Source organism: Xyrauchen texanus, chromosome 50, assembly GCF_025860055.1.
Source record: "Xyrauchen texanus isolate HMW12.3.18 chromosome 50, RBS_HiC_50CHRs, whole genome shotgun sequence".
Taxonomy (NCBI): domain Eukaryota; kingdom Metazoa; phylum Chordata; class Actinopteri; order Cypriniformes; family Catostomidae; genus Xyrauchen; species Xyrauchen texanus.
The window spans coordinates 20,356,370-20,378,359 of NC_068325.1; the positions used below are offsets into that span (position 1 = coordinate 20,356,370).

General features: G+C 39.7%; 1 protein-coding gene across 7 annotated transcripts in view; it reads right to left on the reverse strand.

Annotated features, from left to right (window-relative positions):
* The window catches only part of LOC127641023 (receptor-type tyrosine-protein phosphatase S-like), a 266,090-nt gene that overhangs the window by 117,088 nt on the left and 127,012 nt on the right, over nucleotides 1-21,990 (reverse strand). For all 7 annotated transcript variants that reach the window (XM_052123760.1, XM_052123758.1, XM_052123757.1 and 4 more), the window contains 2 exons: nucleotides 21,613-21,758; nucleotides 17,460-17,601 (listed from right to left, as the gene is read on the reverse strand). In XM_052123760.1, the coding sequence (XP_051979720.1) occupies nucleotides 17,460-17,601; nucleotides 21,613-21,758 (288 nt within the window). The remainder of the gene's footprint in view (nucleotides 1-17,459; nucleotides 17,602-21,612; nucleotides 21,759-21,990) is intronic.

The window sequence follows — 21,990 nt, forward strand, 5'->3', positions numbered from 1 at the left end:
TATATGTGTATGTATATATGTGTGTATATCTATATGTGTATGTATATATGTGTATGTATATATGTGTGTATATGTGTATGTATATATGTGTGTATATCTATATGTGTATGTATATATGTGTGTATATGTGTATGTATATATGTGTGTATATGTGTATGTATATATGTATATATGTGTGTATATGTGTATGTATATATTAATGTATATGTGTGTATGTATATATGTGTGTATATGTATATGTAAATATGAATGTATATGTGTATGTATATATGTGTGTATGTATATATGTGTGTATATGTGTATGTATATATGTGTGTATATGTGTATGTATATATGTGTGTATATCTATATGTGTATGTATATATGTGTGTATATGTGTATGTATATATGTGTGTATATGTGTATGTATATATGTGTGTATATCTATATGTGTATGTATATATGTGTGTATATGTGTATGTATATATGTGTGTATATGTGTATGTATATATGTGTGTATATGTGTATGTATATATGTATATATGTGTGTATATGTGTATGTATATATTAATGTATATGTGTGTATATGTATATGTAAATATGAATGTATATGTGTATGTATATATGTGTGTATGTATATATGTGTGTATATGTATATGTAAATATGAATGTATATGTGTATGTATATATGTGTGTATGTATATATGTGTATATATGTATATATGTATGTGTATATGTATGTATATAATTTAATAGATCTGGCCAAAAAAAAGCATGTCACGTCATTGACCCAGTCACCATTCATTTCCATTGCATGAAAAAAAGATGTCATGAAAGTGAATGGTGACAGACGCTAACATTCTGCCTAAAATCTCCTTTTGTGTTCCACAGAAGAAACATAGTCATACAGGTTTGATTAAATGAAAGAAATGTCATTTTTGGGTGAACAATCCCTTTAAAACTTGATCATGCCAGAGCCAAACGAGGTTCAAGTCTTCGACTTGGGCAACTTAACAAACACGGCTGCCTGGACTCCTAAATTACATATGATTTACAGTTCCCACCAAAGCCTTCTATTCCACATTCCCAGGCTGGTGTCCGGTTTAAAGAACTTTTTCTCCAATGGAAATCTGGAAATCTCAGAGACGGAGCCCTTGATCCCGTGGGGAGCATGAGGCATGCCGTTAGGTGCATACCAATAGTCATGGTGCCATCGGCAGAAGCTGGGCTGTGATAGTGCAGCTGGAGAGGTTGAAATGTAATTCATGCTTTTTAATGGGGCATTATGTGGTTTTACGTCCATTCTGAAGCCCTGACTCTACCCACGTTCAGTCCATAATTAGATTACTCATGTTGCTGTCGCTTGTGCAGGAGTGCATGCTGACACTACACTTTTGATGTGACGGGGCAGCCGAATATGAAAGCCCTGGCTGCACACCGTGACCAGGGACTCTTCCTTACAGACTTAGAACCAGTTCACCTAAAAATTAATTCAGTCAATATTTACTCACCCTCAAGATGTATGACTTTCTTCCATGGAACAAAAAAAGAAAGACATTTTTTTGAAGAATATCATGGATGCTCTTTTCCTTATAAGGAAAGTGAATGGAGACCAGAACTCTCAAGCTCCAAAATGACAAAAAAAAGCCCCATTAAAGTATCATATTCAACTCACTGACTCAATGATTCGTCACATTGCAGGATACGCAAATATTGTTAGAAATGTCATTTTTGGGAGAACAGTCCCGTATCATACACTGACTCCTGTACATTGGATGAAGTCCTGAGAACAGCAAGGTAATAGCATTAGACAGTGCCGTCCAATCTCCTGCCCGAGAGAAGGAAAACAGCGTTCTTGTGTTTATTTATTTCCTCATTGCACTTTACTAGTTCCCAGAGTGGCCCGAGGGGGAGACGGGGCGAGCTACAGGAGACGAGGTGAAACCATTAGGCAGCTACAAATGCTCAGACAAGCAGAGGACAAAGTCAATGAGGCCATTTCCATTCCTGGAACCATTTCCTGTCGTCTTCAGCTTCAATCACCTTCATTAGCAATTCAAGGTTCACAAGTTCTTTGCATAGATTAAAAACTGCAGACCTTTAATATACTAATGCACAGATCTATGGCTATCTAGAACTGTACATTCTGCTAAGCAAATCAAAAGTATACTTTATAAAACAACCATTTAGCCCACAAATGCAAACAACAACAACAACAAAAGCAGCTGCAGAAGTGCACCACAGAAAAAATGGTTAACTGGCAATACAAACTGATGACCAAACAATAGTGCGAAATTGCACAAATTAAATATGACACTGTATTCTGCTTTTAGCCGAGTACAATTACGCATCTAATTACAGGTTGAGCTATTCCCAAAGACTAAATGGCCCAATTGGATGCTTTTTGGGGTAAATGGAAAAACGTCTCTATTGAGCCATTTTTATTATTGCCATTAACTGCAAATGCAGCTTGGGCAGAGAGCTGGAATTCACAGAGGTGTGATGTGAGCAAAAAGCACAGAGTATATGAATAGAATAAGAGCATTATACACATTTGAATGGATAGTTCAACCAGTATGAAAATTGTGTCACCCTAATGTCATTCTGAACCCAAAAGGTGCATTTCTAAAGACTATCCAGACCACTCTCCATATAGTGTGAGTGAATGACAGATGCCAAATGGATCATGGCAACCAAAAACTATGAAAGCACTAAAAGACCGATAGAGCACGGTGTAAAAATAACCGTTGGACTGATCTGGCTGACTTCTTTACATAAGAATCCATGCAGTGGGTGCAGTTCGTTTTCCACCAGCATTGGAAGCTGACGTCCTAAGGCAATGAGCAAACCAGGTGGCACCGCTTTGCCCAAGCACCCGATGAGTACTGTTTCCAAAGTTCATGGGGGGAGCAAAAAAAATTCTTGAGACCAGATGCACATTTTGCATGGCTGAGTGCCAATACTGCATAAGAAAGTGAATACCAGTCAAGGCAGAGGTCTAGGCCTGTACAACTTCGCGTGCAAAATATCCTTTAAGGCCACAAGACGACTGTCCTTTAAATATTTACAGCTGCTGCTGAATCTAGTTCAGTCCTGCCTCTATCAGGCAGCGTTCCAACACGGAAGCTCAGTAATCAAGTAACCAGCCAAGATGTTCTCATGGGTTCCTGCACCATGTTGGTATACACCACACGTAATAGAGTTTGGGTGAGGGGGGTACATATTTTGAATATTGCAATATTTAACTCATACAGAATATAAGGTAAAAAAAAGACTCAATTACTGTCTGGGTAGATCAGTGGTAAAGACGCTGACTATCACACCTGGAGTCGCGAGTTTGAATTCAGGGCGTGCTGAGTGACTCCAGCCGGGTCTCCTCAGCAACCAAATTGGCCCGGTTGCTAGGGAGGGTAGAGTTACATGCAGTAACCTCCTCGTGGTCATTATAATGTGGTTCTCGCTCTCTGTGGGGCGTGTGGTGAGTTGTGTGTGGATGCTGCGGAGAATAGCGTGAAGCCTCGACACATCACCGCGTTAACGCGCTCAACAAGCCACATGATCAGATGCGCGGATTGACAGTCTCAGACGCGGAGGCAACTGAGGTTTGTCCTCCACCCCCCAGATTGAGGCAAGTCACTACGCCACCATGAGGACTTTTTATCGTATCATGACACCTTTTGATTCGCTAAAATATTGCATTGCCAGGCCACTGTTGATCCGACTCCAATCACCTAAGTGTGTAAAGTCTTTAGGAGACATCTAGTTTAGGACTAGTAGGGAAAAAGAAAGATTTTCTGCTTTGCCCTGCTCTTGTTTATTCATAACTAGGGACCTCTATGGATTCGGTCACTCAATTCAAATCTCAAATGAAACACATTATCAATCTCTTATTTTAGCTCTCAGAGCTGTAACCCTGACCTCAGAAGATGAAGCAGAGAAGGAAAAGGAAGGATAAGAGGAAGAAAAGTGCAAGAAGCAGATGAAGGGGAAAAGAAGAGGAGGAAGAAGGAGCAGAATAATCAGGAAAGGGAGGAGGAAGAAAAAACAGAAGAGGAAGAAGACAAAAGGAAGGAAGAGGAGGAGAAGAAAGAGGAAGAAGAATAGAAGGAAAAGAAGGTGAAACAGAGGAAAGGAAGAAGAGAAAAAAGCCGACAAGGAAGAAGAAGAGCATGAGGAAGAATGGAAACATCATAAAGTATAAAACATGAAGAAGAACAAATAGGAGGAAGAAGCAGAAGAATATGAATGCGGAAGATTAAGAAGCACAAGAAGAAGAGGAGGATGAAAATGAAAAAGAATAGATGTCAGAAGAAGGAAATAAGGAAGCAGAAGAAAGAGGAGAAGAATAAGCAGAAAGAGAAAAAAGAAGAGGAGGAAGAAGAAAAAGAAGATGATGTAGTAGAAGAACAAAGAAGATGAGGAAGAAACAAGTAGGCGGAGGAAGCAGAAGAATAGGACAAAGAGGAAGAAGATTAAGAAGAAGTGGAGAAAGTAAAGAGAATGATATAGAGGGAGAAGAAAGAAGAAAAGGAGGAAGAAAAAGAAGAGGAACCAGAATAATATAAAGAGGAAGGTGGCGGCGAGGAAGATGAAGAAGAGGGGACAGAGTCACCCTTCTAGAGAAGGCATTACACAATTCAAGGGTGAAACTTGGGGTTCAAGTCCCTTATTTAAGAGTCCCGCTCCCCAGACCAGTCAGGCTTGATTACTGCTCTACAGGTTTGGAGGATCAAAGGAGTGGAGTACCATAAACTTGTCTCTGCAAATTTCCTCTGAGCGCTTCTTTCAGAGACGAAGCGTGTGCTGTGTGAGAATTCACAGTTCCTGTTTGGCTTCTCTCAATCCCCCACGCTCGCTCAGCCGAGTTTTGTAAATTGCCTGGAGCAAGGAAGGGATTTTAAAAAGACACGCACGCGTCAAGTAAACGTGATAAAACCTTGCACATATGGAAATAAAATCAAAAGGTAGCTAACATGTCACTCTTTGCTCTTCCAGGTGAGCAGCCTTTAAAAAAAATCTAACAATCATATCATCATCAACACTTTTACAACTGTATGCAAAGATTTTCTTAAGACTGGGAAATGGAAAACCCTGATTAGTGTTGGAGTGGTGTGATTACTCCGCTCCTGCACTGCCAAGTAAAAGACAAGAGTCTGACTGAAACTAGCCCCGGTGGAACAAAAACCTTGTGACAGCCGCTTGAAAGATATTCTGTGAGTGACATCTCTCACTTCTGATTCGTATTCCTTAAGGCGCTCCCTTAAGCAACCCCAGACACCTAGCGTGAAGAATGTGACAATAAATAATCACAAAAACTGTATGTTGCTTCCTGCCAGATTGACGGTACTGCGAAGGGATCAAACAATGCCGAATGTGAAGTTTAATGTCACACTAGCTTGCAATGTTTTACGCGGCTGTCAATTATTGCCTTATAAAAAAAACTGAAAGTGTGAGGCATAACGTCATTAGCCGAGGTAGTAAACAAGAGTTGTTTGCAACAACACAGCACAACATTTCTCCTCAGCCCATGGATTGAGACTGCAGACAAGACCCAAAGCAGGGAGGAAATATACACTTATCAGCCACAACATTAAAACCACCTGCCTAATATTGTGTAGTCCCCCTCGTGCCGCCATAACAGTGCTATCCCACATCTCAGAATAGCATTCAGAGACACTATTCTTCTCAGCACGATTGTACAGAGCGGTTATCTGAGTTACCGTAGTCTTTATCAGTTCAAACCATTCTCTGTTGACCTCTCTCATCAACAAGACATTTCCGTCCACAGAACTGCCACTTTTTGTTTTTGGAACCATTTGGAGTAAATTTTAGAGACTGTTGTGTGTGAACATCCCAGAAAAGCTCAAACCAGCCCGTCTGGCACCAACAATCATGCCATTGTCCAACAATCATGCCACGGTCCAACAATCATGCCACGGTCCAACAGTCATGCCACGGTCCAACAGTCATGCCACGGTCCAATTTGCTGAAATCAAATTTTTTTCTCCATTCTGAGGGTTGATGTGAACATTAACTGAAGCTCCTGACCTGTATCTGCATGATTTTATGCACTGCTGCCACATGATTGGCTGATTAGATAATCGCATGGCATGATTGTTGGTGCCAGATGGGCTGGTTTGAGTATTTCTGGGATGTTCACACACAACAGTCTCTAGAATTTACTCCAAATGGTTCCAAAAACAAGAAACATCCAGTGAGCGACAGTTCTGTGGATGGAAACACCTTGTTGATGAGAGAGGTCAACAGAGAATGGTCAGATTGGTTTGAACTGATAAAGTCTACAGTAACTCAGATAACCGCTCTGTACAATTGTGCTGAAGAATATCATCTCTCAATGCTGTTCTGAGATGCGGGTTGGCGCTGTCTGGGCGGCACAAGGGGGACCTACACAGTATTTGGCAGGTGGTTTTAATGTTGTGGCTGATAAGTGTAAATAGACATCAAATACTACACGACTGTCTCTTACTTCAAAATGGGATTCTGTGATAATGGATTGCACAAATACGCCAGTGACAGAGTCCATACATTTTGCTAGATCTTAACGCTGCTAAACAAATGCATTATGCAAAGGGGACAATCTGAGGATACAAGGATGGGAATTGCCTTGTTTATGAGAGGCGGATGCTGGGCAAATACAGCTGGGTACGCGTTTAACTCCAGCCCAGATCAAATCTAATCAAACTCCTTTCCTGTAGAGAGTTATTTCTCTGTCTTTTACCTCTGATCTTCATTATTACTTCCATTATTACTTCCATCATTCGTAGCTCCTTTTCCTCTTATTATTATTTATATTTCCTTATATTATTCTCATCACGGGTCTGCAAAGGTAAACGCATTACCTTCTGGTCCAGTGTTTTCCAAACAAACCTTAACCCTGACACTAACCCTCACCCAACCGTTTTTGTCTTAGTAACCCCTTCAGTAAAGAGATAATTCACCCTCATGTTATTCCAAACCAGTACAACCTTCCTAGAGGTAAACTGCCATTGGAATCAACTCTAGGTCCATCACCAAGGGTGCTTCTACTAAGTAATTTATAACCGCTAATTACACCCATGATTAATCCATTTGGGGTGTGGTGAACTGTAACCAGCTTAAGCATTGCCCCTTAACCACAAAGACTGAGAGAGTTTGGAAGACCTAAAGCTGCTCCAAAACACACTAGTCGTGCAGTCAACCATGCAAACAACAATGACATAATAGAACAGCTAGCCAACAGAGGCAGTATCCCCACCTCCGCGGCAGGGCTCCAGACTAAAAGAATGACATAGTAGCCATTGGCACCTAAACTGAAACATTAAGGAGCCAAATGGCTGATTTTAGTCACCAAATCACACAATTGCTCAATTTAGATGGCTGTTCAGAAACAAGATATAAAGCAGGAGAAAAGGAAGATAGCTGACACGATCTGCATTACAGATATTTACATAAAGTATAGTATGCATATAGTAGTGTTGTCTTCTTGAGCATCAATGGATGTTTGCACCTTGTGAAAAAGTCCCTCAATTGTCCTGAGTGTCAAAAGCTTGATCTCATATATATATATATATGGGTAGTTGACGTGACGTGGCTTTTTCACCGTCACAGAAGAAAAAAAATAAATGATTTCACATTTTCATCATTTAGAATACTGTAAATGGTTAAACATTTTCTTGTTTTACATGAATTTGTTGTTTTAATATCAGAGTTATTTTTAATTTTTTTATAACTTTGAGCCAAATCTCAAAATCGTCCTATGGTGTGACGGTAGACAAAATTATTTCATAAATATTAACTTTTATAAATAAAGAAAACAATGTTTAAAAATCTTAATGGACACTCCTGGCATAATTGTGCAAGTGTCTATTTCACCAAGTGGTCATCACTTTTCCTATACATACATTTTTTAAAGTGTAGGAATTTCATAAAGTTTGTCACAGAAAAAAATGTCCTTTGGTGTTATGCAATAACCTGATATTAAGTTGGGCAATATCACGGACAACTACATTTGTTTGAAAGAAACCATTCAAGGTCATGTGACTGAATACCCCTATGAAGCCCATGAGCAGTGCACATGGTAAGTATTTCTCTCAGAATTGTTCAAATATTTAACTATGTTTTCAGACCACTGAAGTTGTTAAGTTTTGTTGTCCTTTGGTGTGACACCCCTAAATTAATTTTTTTAATTCAAATTTGTATTTTTAAAAGCAGGACTATATAATATTATGCAAATGTATCATGAAAATTGCTAATGACAGTTCAGCTAGCATTAGCATGGTTATTAACATGCCATAAAAGCTCAAATGTCCTTTGGTGTGACACTTTGGCCTGTCACACCAAAGGACACAGATGTCACACAATAGGACAAGACCTCCTTAAGAAGCTATTAAAACAAATAGATAAAGTTTGTTAACATACTTTTCATTCTTTTTTGACCAGTTTTGATGATTTTAAATTCAATAATGACTTACATTTGAATGTTTATTGCCATTTTTTGTGTTACTAAAACAACTATAATGTATAATGTAACAACTATAAACAAATATAAAGTACATAAATACAGTGCTACTACTTATAATGCTACTTAACTTTTTAGAACAGAAAGAACTGAGGGAGAGATGAGTGCAAAAGAGAGGACCAGACAGTATAGGGAGCTGAATTAAAAGGATCCACAGAGAAAGGATGCGATCCTAAGAGAACAATGGAGAAAGTAAATCAAACTGAAATGTTGCCATATACATCTTAAAATAATTCAGGGATCTTGCTGAGTGACTGAATGACTGCTTATTATTCAGTATCAGAATAGACCTGTGTGAGGTTCAGGTTCAACAATATTACATAATAAGCTTGTTATTACAGAATAATAAACTATATTGTGTTTTATAAGAAATTAATAAGTGGTTACATTTGTAGGGAAAACACAGTAGGTCATGAGTTCATAATTAAGTATCCATTACATTAATTTCTCTGTTGATACATTAATCTATATTCTATCATTATTTCAAACAGATAACATACACTCACCTAAAGGATTATTAGGAACACCTGTTCAATTTCTCATTAATGCAATTATCTAATCAACCAATCACATGGCAGTTGCTTCAATGCATTTAGGGGTGTGGTCCTGGTCAAGACAATCTCCTGAACTCCAAACTGAATGTCAGAATGGGAAAGAAAGGTGATTTAAGCAATTTTGAGCGTGGCATGGTTGTTGGTGCCAGACGGGCCGGTCTGAGTATTTCACAATCTGCTCAGTTACTGGGATTTTCACGCACAACCATTTCTAGGGTTTAAAAAGAATGGTGTGAAAAGGAAAAACATCCAGTATGCGGCAGTCCTGTGGGCTGAAAATGCCTTGTTGATGCTAGAGGACAGAGGAGAATGGGCCGACTGATTCAAGCTGATAGAAGAGCAACTTTGCCTGAAATAACCACTCGTTACAACCGAGGTATGCAGCAAAGCATTTGTGAAGCCACAACACGCACAACCTTGAGGCGGATGGGCTACAACAGCAGAAGACCCCACCGGGTACCACTCATCTCCACTACAAATAGGAAAAAGAGGCTACAATTTGCAAGAGCTCACCAAAATTGGACAGTTGAAGACTGGAAAAATGTTGCCTGGTCTGATGAGTCTCGATTTCTGTTGAGACATTCACATTCACAATTTGGCGTAAACAGAATGAGAACATGGATCCATCATGCCTTGTTACCACTGTGCAGGCTGGTGGTGGTGGTGTAATGGTGTGGGGGATGTTTTCTTGGCACACTTTAGGCCCCTTAGTGCCAATTGGGCATCGTTTAAATGCCACGGCCTACCTGAGCATTGTTTCTGACCATGTCCATCCCTTTATGGCCACCATGTACCCATCCTCTGATGGCTACTTCCAGCAGGATAATGCACCATGTCACAAAGCTCGAATCATTTCAAATTGGTTTCTTGAACATGACAATGAGTTCACTGTACTAAAATGGCCCCCACAGTCACCAGATCTCAACCCAATAGAGCATCTTTGGGATGTGGTGGAACAGGAGCTTCGTGCCCTGGATGTGCATCCCACAAATCTCCATCAACTGCAAGACGCTATCCTATCAATATGGGCCAACATTTCTAAAGAATGCTTTCAGCACATTGTTGAATCAATGCCACGTAGAATTAAGGCAGTTCTGAAGGCGAAAGGGGGTCAAACACAGTATTAGTATGTGTTCCTAATAATCCTTTAGGTGAGTGTATGTTAAATCACTACTCAAAACAGCCAAACACACTCGTGCACGAAGACTGAGAGGAGAAATAAATTAGATATATGTTAAATCACTACCTATAATAAGATATTATAAGCATCAATGCTTTCTTATTGATGGATCTATAAGTATCAAAGTTACTTTTGGTGTGATATGTTTTGCACAGTTTATATTGCTGAAAAATAAAAACAAATGTCCTCCTTTATAATTGTTACAATAAACACTATATATGCTGACTCATTATGCAATGACTATCTTTGTCCTTTGGTGTGACGTTTTGTCCTATGGTGTGACAAACATAAAACAACAGAAAAATATACTTATTTTAAAATATCTTTTAAAAAAAGAGTTAAGTTTGGCATTAGGGGAGTTACAATAATATCTCCTCTTATATGGGTACAATTTCAAACAGTTTTGTAAGGTTGGCGAAAAAGTTTTATTGACATTTGTAGGGAAAAGTTTATCAAGTTCATCTATTCATGGTGAAAATTATTCTAATTAGTACTTTCATGTAAAATAAATAGCACTTTAATAAAAAAAGTTTGAATAATGTGAACAATTCTCTCAAGTATTTTTTTTTTATGTTATTGAATATAATTTCTTAGTACTTTTTAAATGTCACACCATAGGACACATTTACAGTACTGTTGAGTGAAAACGTGAAAAAAATATGTGAAGTCATTGACAAAATGAGTGACCACTACTATTTTCTGAAACTACAGTTTTCATACTCCATAAATATATGTATTTTTTCTTAAAAAGTTATGTTTTCCAAAAAAAGTACTTTTTCTTGGCCATTTGTCAACTACCCATATATACATTAGTATATAAACTGTTTTACAATATTGCATTAGTCTTTTACTCTTACCAGATGGCCCAGACACAGAGACAACAAGAGTGCAAATTGAATGAAATCCCAGATGCTGTTTATTGTGCCACTCCAATCCCAATCAATAATTACCAGAAGAACAAACGTGGTGCACAATACAGGCCTTTTCATTATAAAGAAGCCCAAAATACACATGGGACACTTATACTGAAATGTCTGTGCTCCCAGTTGTGAGTTCACTGGCAGCTGATTCGAGAAAGTGACTCAGTTCAAACCCTTTCAGGTTATTCATGAAAAAGATCTGGTTCAAAAGAGTCATTTGGTGATCGACTCTCCTGTGCTGGGTTTGTTGTTGCGGTGCAGCGAGTTCCTCAGAATCGGAGCAGGCGAAAAGCATCACGAGACACACTGGTGTGCGCTCTATAGATGTATTCAATAACTCACAATATGATATCTGATGAAACCGCATATGAACGCACACAACCCGACTGTCGCCAATGGCGACTAGCTTTTAAATTATAGTCGCAATAAATTATATTTGGTCGACCATGGAGCCCTGCGCTGTATTGATCAGACAAGCCATTTCTCTGAGACTCAACCCAAATTTATGTGCCCTGTTAACACAAACCACTGCTAATTACTGGCTCATATAGACAGAGCAGAGATCAGCCATAGACTAAGATTATTTGAACAGATGATGAGGAAAGAATCAAAAGAAAAGGAGAAAGAAAGGCCCTGGATTTGTTGGCCATTAAAGATGGGTCACACTGACCAGAAAACAGTTTGCAGGTGTTCTCCTGTATATCTGCATCTGCTCAGGCATAACATCACCCAGGCGGTTTGCATAATTCTCAGGTTTAGCTGATATTTATAGGAGAACAACTATCATTAATCATTATGTGGGCAGGAAATGAGGGACCAGACCCTTATTCATGGGTCATCTGAGGCGTACCGCAAGAGGAAATTTCAAAGAGTAAAAATACAATTCTGTGAATATTTACTCTCCCTCATGGCATTTCAAAGCTGATTTCTTTTGTACATTTTGGTCTGTCCCTCCCACATACCTATAGGACAGATTCAGTGACCACTTTTATGATGATTGCGCTTCCTTTTTGAGACTACACATCTTCAGACAATTTTCAAAATGGCTTATTTTGCATTCCACAGAAGAAATCATGTTTGGGTGAAGCATTCCTTTAAACGTAACGAACTGATACTGTAGCCGAACTTCACCTCACCTTAAGCATTATTCTTCCATTGTGTGTCAATTGTAGTCACATACTATGAAAGAAGCAGACTCTGTCTATGGCCTCTGGCACTCTATTGTTTTATAATGCACTTTTCTCTGCTGGACGTAGTTATTTCCACCTGAGAACAGCGGGAATGGTGATCAGCCATTCTCTTTTCCACCAAATCACTCACGTCGTGGCTTTAAGAACACATCAGCGGCACTAATACACACAAACCCGCAGGGTTGATCATGGATGGATGGATGGATGGATGGATGGATGGATGGATGGATGGATGGATGGATGGATGGATGGATGGATGGATGGATGGATGGATGGATGGATGGATGGATGGATGGATGGATGGATGGATGGATGGATGGATGGATGGATGGATGGATGGATGGATGGATGGAGTGTCCGCAAATGAATCCTCTCCCGAATGACTACAGTGTTGCATTTCACACACTTTCTGTTCCATACTGCAAAAACTCAATGAACGTGCAAATTGATGGATTCCATTTTTCAGTATAGCCAGAATTCTTCCGACTGTGTGGGGGCGACATCAGAAGTGCGCGTTTGCCGAGGCACCCAGCCTAGAGGGATCATTGGTGGGGAGAGGGCTGATTGTCTGCACGGCAGAAATCCACGAGCCAGAGAAATGTGCGAGATGAGATTTCAGAAAAAATTAGTCACTGGACTGTGTGGCTCCACAAAACGCAGAGCATCCCCTCTCCTCTGATCAGAGAAAAAGACACTTCAAACCAGACGCAGAGAGAGATAAAGTGACATTATGATTGCTCAAACTGTGCTTGAGTGAGACAATAGAGACAGGGATGAATTTGGAAATGGTAGTACGAAAATGGTGATTAAAGAAATGGCTAAAAAAAGGGGTTCTGAGGCGAGCACCGGGGTCAGAGCAGTCCAATTAAAACTGTGCAAGGCGCGGCAGAACAAACGCACTTCGTCCTGCAGGGTATCAGCCAATTAGAAGCGACTGATCAAACGGGTACGGGCTGTGGCGAGATCGTCCTCTCTGACGCTCTGCTGTACTAATGAGTTTCCTGTACCCAGAGTTTGAAGGAGTCGGGGTCACTGTGTCTCACACACACACACACACACACACACACACACACACACACACACACACACACACACACACACACACACACACACACACACACACACACACACCAAGAACTGAAGGATGATGTTAGAGAAGTGAAAGTGAGAGAAATAATCATATCTGTGATATATAGAGCTCTGTTCCAAAACTTGGCGAGCTGCCTTGTGTCTACTTGCTACATAGGCTGTTACCTTCTAAGAAAGCATCCTAACTCAATGGATCCTTGTAAGTGAATGATTTGGAGTGTTATTCATAGGCAGCATCTCTGAATGCAACAGAAGTAGTGCACATTCTGTGAATCGCACAGGAGAAGGGGGTGTTCACACTGTGGTCTGTGTGGGTCCTAATGCCCCAGTATAGTGACGGGAACACTATCCTGTAAAAAGGCACCGTCTTTCGGATGAGATGTTTAACTGAGGTCCTGACTCTCTGAGGTCATTAAAAATCCCAGGGCACTTCTCATAAAGAGTAGGGGTGTAACCCTGGTGTCCTGGCCACATTCCCCCCCATTAGCCCTTCTCAATCATGGCCTCCTAATAATCCCCATCCATTAATTGGCTGTATAACTCTACTCTCTCCTCTCTGGCATACTATGGCTGCCGTTGCATCGTCCAGGTGGATGCTGCACACTGGTGGTGGTTGAGGAGATTCTCCCTATACTATGTAAAGAGCTTTGAGTGCCTAGAAATATGTTATATAAATGTAAGGAATTATTATTATTATTATTATTATTAAAAATTAGTCCCTTTACTATTCAATTTGAAAAATCCTTTTAATTATTACTAAGCTAAAAACTCAATCCTCTAAATAGCCTCAACTTAAATTGCACAAAGAAGTATTAGTCAAATTGTGAACTAACTTTATTCAATACTTTTCAGTATATGATGCAATTACACATTATCATAAATTAACATTTCACTCACTTTGTTCACCATCTTGTTTGGTGCAATGCATTCTGAATGTGCACTTTCGGCAAAATATATATGCAATCCTGCCTTAGCCTAGTCTAGACTCAACGCAATAAACGAAAAAAAAAAAAAAAACAACAAAAAAAAAAACAGGTGTCTCGATTCACATATTTAAAAGTTAAAGGTGTTTTTAACTCTTCATAGCGTCTAAAAATGTGGTGGACCATGTGAGATGCTGGAAAAACATGTTTACATTGATCAAATGCAGATACAAAAACGTGTCTGGTGCGAATGGCCCATTAGAATTTGACTTTTGGAATGGAGAAATGCATCTATGATGCCTTAAAATGCTGTCTAGGTAGACAGCTCACTAGCTTTTGGAACAGGGCTAACATTTCAGGAAGGTGGTCTCACACCTTTGGATTTGCGTAGTTCATTGCCAAACCCATGGCTGGGTGGTCTTTTTGTAGGCCAACACCATGAACCCGAGATCATTTTCTCAGCATGACCAGGAGCAAGCTAAGGTCAGATACACCTAAAAGTGGAAAAAAAAGTGTGAGTGTGTATGTGTCTGACACCTAGTAAGTAGCAGATGGCAAAACCTGGGCTGCTGTTGCCGTTGGACTCAATGAAGTGTTAGCTTGGTTGGTGGTGGACGAAACTGCCAAGAAACGGTTTAAACCAGGATCAGAATTTAGACGTTAAATGTGATTACAGTAACTTATTACCTTGTATTTGCACTGCACCCAACATTGCTCAACAGTACAAAAAGACTGTTAACTGACCAAACCATTCATTCAGTAACTGTAACTAATTCTTTTGTAATTGGGTTAAACCAAGCACTGCTCAAAAGTACTAAAATAATCATTAATGAAATCTCGATTTGAAATCACGCTTACGATTCTACTCCCATTGACGTCTGCAGTGCCACAGCCTTGAGCAGAGTCTAAGAGTCGGTGTCGAGTGCATGTTTCTTGCCTCGCATTTCTGCGAGACTCCTCCAAGGACTCTCAGCGGACCCTGCGACACAGTGGAAAGCAGATGGCACATCTTAAGCATTCAGCTCACTGCTCTTGTGGGCAGCCAGAAGGCGGCTAAAAACAAACCTAAGCCCATGGAAAGAGCACAGGCAGATTTACAGCAAAGCCTTCCTGTGTTTCTCCGCCACAGGCGGGTGGACACACCTGTGAGGCAGCAAGGTGACTGGGTACTTAATGAAGTCACCAGCTTCTGAAATTTGCAGCTGATGGCAAAGCCTTGAGCAGGGGCAAAAAATGAAAGTGCTGTTCCCACTGTGATGTGACTGTGATGGTAGATGTTCTAAATGATTTTGACTGATGACGGCACATGAATTCTAGGAGACCCGGTGTTGTCCTATTGGAGCATGCATACACAGTTGACATATGTGTTCAGATGTGTATGAGTGTATATGGTGCTTGCTCTTCAGATAAGGTTAGGTAAATGCAAGACCATAGCAGATGGGAATGAGTGGGCAACGGGGGTGCCACAGTTTTTTTTCCCAAGTGCTACCGCCTGGGTTCCTCCTGAACCACATGGGTCTTGCCAAAGCCTGGATTTTCATGCAAAACTGGGCAGCCTACAAACACCCTCGGCTTGGATTTAGGCCCAGGAAGAAGCCTGCACGCTGCCTGCTCCAGTGACAAGGCAGATGGTTAGACCTCAGCGTGCAGGGAACAAACGAATAACTCATTGTTGAAGAAAGCAGAGGTTCCAGCTATTGGCCAGGATGGATTTAGACCTTCTGTGACAGTGCAACTGGGTGTTGGGGTCAAGCACAAACTAAACCAGAGAATGCTGAAAGCTGGACTAGTCTGCTATTCTTCAAGGGTTCCTACACTTTTTGACCAATCAATTTCCTTGAAATTTCCAGTTGTTTGTGATTAAAGAATAAGGACTTCTATAAATAATACAAAATCAGAACATTCTGAATTAATCATTTGGACTGATTTTACCAATCACGAATCATTTAGACCAATTTGTGAAGCAGTTCGTCCAATTAATTGAGAGGTGCCGACTGAAAAGTACGATTTTATCACAGATTTGACTTTATTTTACTCTACACAAGAGCAATAGCCAGTCGATAAAATATCTTCAAGCAGAGCATAACAAGAAAAATGGATAGTCGTTTAATACATTTCCACGACTTTTCAAGCCTGAAAAACACAATGACATATTGAATTAAATATTGAATGATATTTCCAGGCTGACCGAGGGATACCCGATACTCTTGCGAGATTCGCATTTGCTGCCACCGAGATTAGGGTTGGCTTGCTTTTGGGACTCCAAATCAAAAATGTATGAATGCCACATACAAATCGCTCAAGTCTTTTCCCAGAACAAGGATTACCATCTTGAAACAACTAGGGTCTGAAAGGGAATTGCAAGGAAGTCTGTAGCATAGAAAAAAAAAGTTAAAAGGTTTCCACACTTGGTTGCAATTTTACAGCTACAACTATTGCAAATATTTGTTCTCTTGAGCTTTTGTGGACTTGTAGATTTTGTGCTACTTCATCACTTCGCAACAATCGTTAGCATTCCACTCAATATCTCTGCAGGACTTTAGCAAGAAACTTGCACAGTTGGAAATGCAGCAAATCTCCAAGGTAACTTCATACTATACCTGAAAGAGTAATCAAGCTTTGTTGTCATTTACATGACACTAATTACATCTACAGGCAGGTACAGTGACACTCCAACAAAGCACTGGTTATGCTAAAGGCTTACGGTGTAATTAACTGGGCACACAGCAGGCTAACATCATGTTTACACTCAATGTGAACAATATTGTATCTAGACAATGTTGACTTGACGTTGCCTACAAATAAGCATGTCATCTTTTAATGTTCACACACAACGAACTAATCAGCTTCAAGCTTAAAGGTTAAAGTATACTTCATTTTCCCACACGCGATTCCATCTCAAGCACAGTCCAGAATTCAGCCTTTCAAAGCATACACTGTTGACCGCGAGACCATACGGACGCAATCAAAACATTGCACAAGTATATTTGGGTTCAAGGCTATATTTCAATATATAACAATAAAAAACCCTCAGCGATCAATTCATGATATTTTTAATCAAATAAACATTGCAGATGGACAGGGAAAACAAGCTCTAATGTCTTACCTCTAATGATTGACAGCTTAGCTTGGACATTGATTTCTCCTTCGCTGTTTTCCGCCACACACTCGTAGATGTTCTCGTCTCGAGGCGCACGGAGAGGCTGGATCCTCAGAACAGCTCCCGCACCTTCGTCAAATTCTATTGTCTGTGTTCAAGGACAAAGAGCGGGTACATATTACAGCACTATAAACCTTCCCCAACCCTCAACCTAAACCCTAAACTGTACCCCTACTCCTAAACCTACCTGTACCTCAACCACAGTAGTTGCACATGTAAATATGTAGTTACACAATAGCTACACTCTATTGTACGTATTTCAATGCTCGTATATAGTTAAAGACACCTAAAGGGGCTTTTCCACTGTACGGTACAGCTTGACTTATCTCTGCTCGCTTTTTGGGGGTATTCCACAGTGGATAGTACCTGGTACCTGGTACTTTTTAGTACCACCTCGGTCGTGGTTCCAAGCGAGCCGACCCGATACTGGACATCAACCCGCTAGTTTTAAAGTTAGCAACAGCAATAGCAGTATTGTAAAATGGCTGTGCGCAAAACCCAGCGCAGACGTTCCTCTCGTTAGCGACGAACTAAATGAAGTCTTTCAGGAAGTGTCTCAGCTGTTGGCCGCACACGGCTACCACCGGACCTACCAACCGTGTAGGGAAAAGTAAAAAAAAACGTAACTTAAAAGTGACTACAGAACCATCAAGGACCACAACAGCCGGAGTGGTTCAAACAGAAGAAAGTGGAAGTGGTTCGACCAAATGGACGCCATCTATGGCAATGGGAGGGAGAGCGCCCTGGACTCGGCCACGGCGTTGTTGGAGTCCACGATGGAGGATGGTACGTTTTGTTACGTTAACTCTATACTCTGCTTGAACCCACCCACATTTAGGTGGCACCAACAGCAGTGGAAAAGAAAACTCAGAAAAGTAAAGCGAGCAGAGTCGAGTCGAACCGTAACGTGCAGTGGAAAAGTGCCAAAAGTGGGACCAAAAAACACTGCGTGCCTTATGACATGTAACATATGTTTGTGTGTACAATTAAAGGGATTGTCCACCCAAAAAGATTCTTCAAAAGTTCACTTTGTGTGTTCCACAGAAGAAAGTCAGTCATAAATGTTTGAAACAACATGAGTGCAAAGACATCATTTCTATTTTTGGGTGAACTATTACTTTAAGCTTGAAGAAAAAGTCTCCAAAAACACCAATAATACATAGATGATGCTTTGAGCTCAAATTATGAGAGAGAGATAATTAGGTTCCTGCTGTGCTTGTACATTTGATGTCATTGTAGCGAAAACAGTCAAGCGAATAAATAGGGAAATGACAAGGCTCTTTGTGAGCCAGTGGCAAAAACTCTCTTAGAGTTTTCAAGGCTACGATAATTAGGAGTGTTTGTGAGGGGGCACTGTCCTAACTGTGTGTAGATCAATATCAAAGCAAAGCCTTCGGGGGGAAATGAATTAATTCAAACCTCTCACAAAACGATTTTCAAATGCAATGCAGATGATAATTCCAGCCTGAGTTGCACATACTCTTGGGTTCTCACCATCGAGTGTATAAGGCAACGCTAAATCAGAACCGCTAACTAGAAGTGTTGCATTGATCTGATTTTGAGAGAAGTTTTGTGTGTTTTTTTATGTCTGAAAGTGTGGTTAATGCAGAGCTAGTTTTAATTAAGACACAATAAGCATCAGTGAAGAGTGTACAGCTGCCAGCTGTGTTATGACAAAAAAACAAAAAAAACATGGCATACTAGCAAGGAAAATAAGACACAGATTGACTCAGTGGAAAATTAGCAATGCTACATAAACACTAGAGAGTTAGCCAATTAGCAGTTCCAGTTTATGAACTTTATTTGAGAAATACAATGGAAATACTACTCTGCTACTAATCCTTTTATAATAAGGTTGTGCACTTTAACATAGATAGCAGTTAAAGCAATAGTTAACATGTATTAAGAAGGAACAATATTCTTACGGCACGTAACTAACAAATGTTAAAGCTGCACTATGTGCGATTTTTTTGGGTTAAAAATGAACAAATTGTCATTATTGATTGAGTACATAAACAATTAGTGTTCAAAACAATGTCTATACCTTACCCAAATCCACTATGGTAAGACTATAAAATTTATTTGCATTTTGAGCTGTCGGGTTCAAGTTGCCGCGAAATCGCTGGCTTATGACGTTCATCATTGTGACATCATGTCCGTAAACACAGCAAAGAAGCACCGGCTGTCTCATGTCCCGGATGGAGACACTAACTACACTTCAGCTCAGTTCAGTAACACTCACACAGTTCAGGACAGCATCGTTGCATTCTAGATGGATGTTTATCTGTTGTTTACCTGCTATAATGCTTGAAGATGTTGTCTGGTAGGGTTGTTGAAAATTATATTGCTTGTCATGCTTTTATGAATCGAACACTACTTGTGTGATAACCGATCGCGATATATTTACATTTACATTTATGCATTTGGCAGACGCTTTTATCCAAAGTGACTTACAGTGCACTTATTACAGGGACAATCCCCCCCCAGAGCAACCTGGAGTTAAGTGCCTTGCTCAAGGACACAATGGTGGTGGCTGTGGGGATTGAACCAGCAACCTCCTGATTACCAGTTATGTGCTTTAGCCCACTACGCCACCACTATTCCTATCACAACTATCTGTTGTCCGGTGAAGTTGCTGTTACCTGTTTAAAATGCATGACTTCTGAAATGTACTTCTTGTAATTGTTATATTGCATATTTAAGCACATTATTTTTACGTTTAATAAAGTATATTTTCTCCCCATCATTACTGAATCCTCATTTTATGTTTTTAGTTTACGCTGTTATTGTGTGCATGGCATAGGCATGCTATTGTAGTAACTGAGGCTGGACAACTTCGTTTAACATTAATAAATTCTTCAATTGAAATCGTATCAGCCATATCACGAGTTTAACCTCTTAAATTGAAAATTGTAGTACAATTCAAACATTAATAGTAGATAAAACACTTGAATAGTCATATTAAGATCTACCGGTGGTGGCTGAGGAGAGTCCCCTGTCCTCTATTTAAAAAAAAGCGTTAAAAGTGTTGCGTCAGAAAAGCGATTCAAGTGTAAAGGCAGGCGATCTCCAAATAAGCTAAAATTGGGAGATTCTTCCGCCAGAAGAGCAGTGCCAGAACACGACTGACGTAAAGTGTTCTTCCGCAAAATTACTGGCAATTTCAAGTTTCAACCACAGATGTCGCTAGAGAGCACAAAGTTACGTAGCACAGCTTTTACAAATACAACCTTATTTTGAAGTGTTACCGAACTTTCTTCGAGAAATCCTACAACTAATATTTTACAATAATGTTGTATATGTAACACATAGTTATCTGTTATCGCAGTTAACGCAACAGTTAACATAAACTAACATTAACATTCGTTTTACAGCATTTATTCAAGTTCGCTATTGTACGCTTTTGTTAATTGTTACATTTACCAATAAAATTAGTACTTTAAAAGTTTTATATGCTAACAATAATTCATAACAACTAACTTGAACTAACAATGAACAGTAGTATTTTAGTATCTGTTAAGAAAAATACATAATTCCTATCTAACAGGGAACGTTTCAACAACTTTGGCTAGCGTATATGAAGGTAGCGAACAAACGGTGTCAATATAACGTTTATGGAAATTAACTTTCCATAAATGTTCTCACAATCAAGTTCTAAGTCCAACATTGTTCATACTATACATAGTTTTAAATTAAATTTCCTTTTGAGATTGAAAGAAATTTAAATTAGCAAATTTTCAGGAAATGCTATGCTAATTTTTAAATAACGTTCTACTCGTGTAAAAAAATTTTTTTCACATTCTCACAATCAAAATGTAACATTTGGAAAATAGCTATGTTTGTTAATTCATGATATGTATTGCATTAACTACTGTTAACATACAGTATCTTATCGTAAAGTGTTGCCGATGTTTTTGTTGCTCAAATTTCGTCAAATTCACATCTATAGATAGATGATAGCCCATGTACATGACATACATAACCCTAACCTTACCCTGACTCTAACTAGCACCAAATCTTGAAAGAGCTTCCAACAATAAGGTTTTCTATCTAGAAATAAACATAACATTATAGCAAGTGCTAGCATGCTAAATCTCACCTCGATGCGCTGCGAGTTGACCCTCTTTCCTTTCTTGTTCCAGGTTACTCTTGGTTTGGGGTCACCTGTGGCTTGGCATACGAAGGACACAACACCCCCAGAGACGCCAATCATGTCCACAGGTACTTTTGTAAACCTGGGTGGAGCTAAAAAAGACAAAAACCAACAAAGAACTATTAGCATTTCTAATAGCATCGCTAATAACATGGAAATAGACAGTCACATTAACATTTATGCATTTGGCAGACGCTTTTATCCAAAGCGACTTACAGTGCACTTATTACAGGGACAATCCCGCCGGAGCAACCTGGAGTTAAGTGCCTTACTCAAGGACACAATGGTGGTGGCTGAGGGGGTCGAACCAGCAACCTTATGATT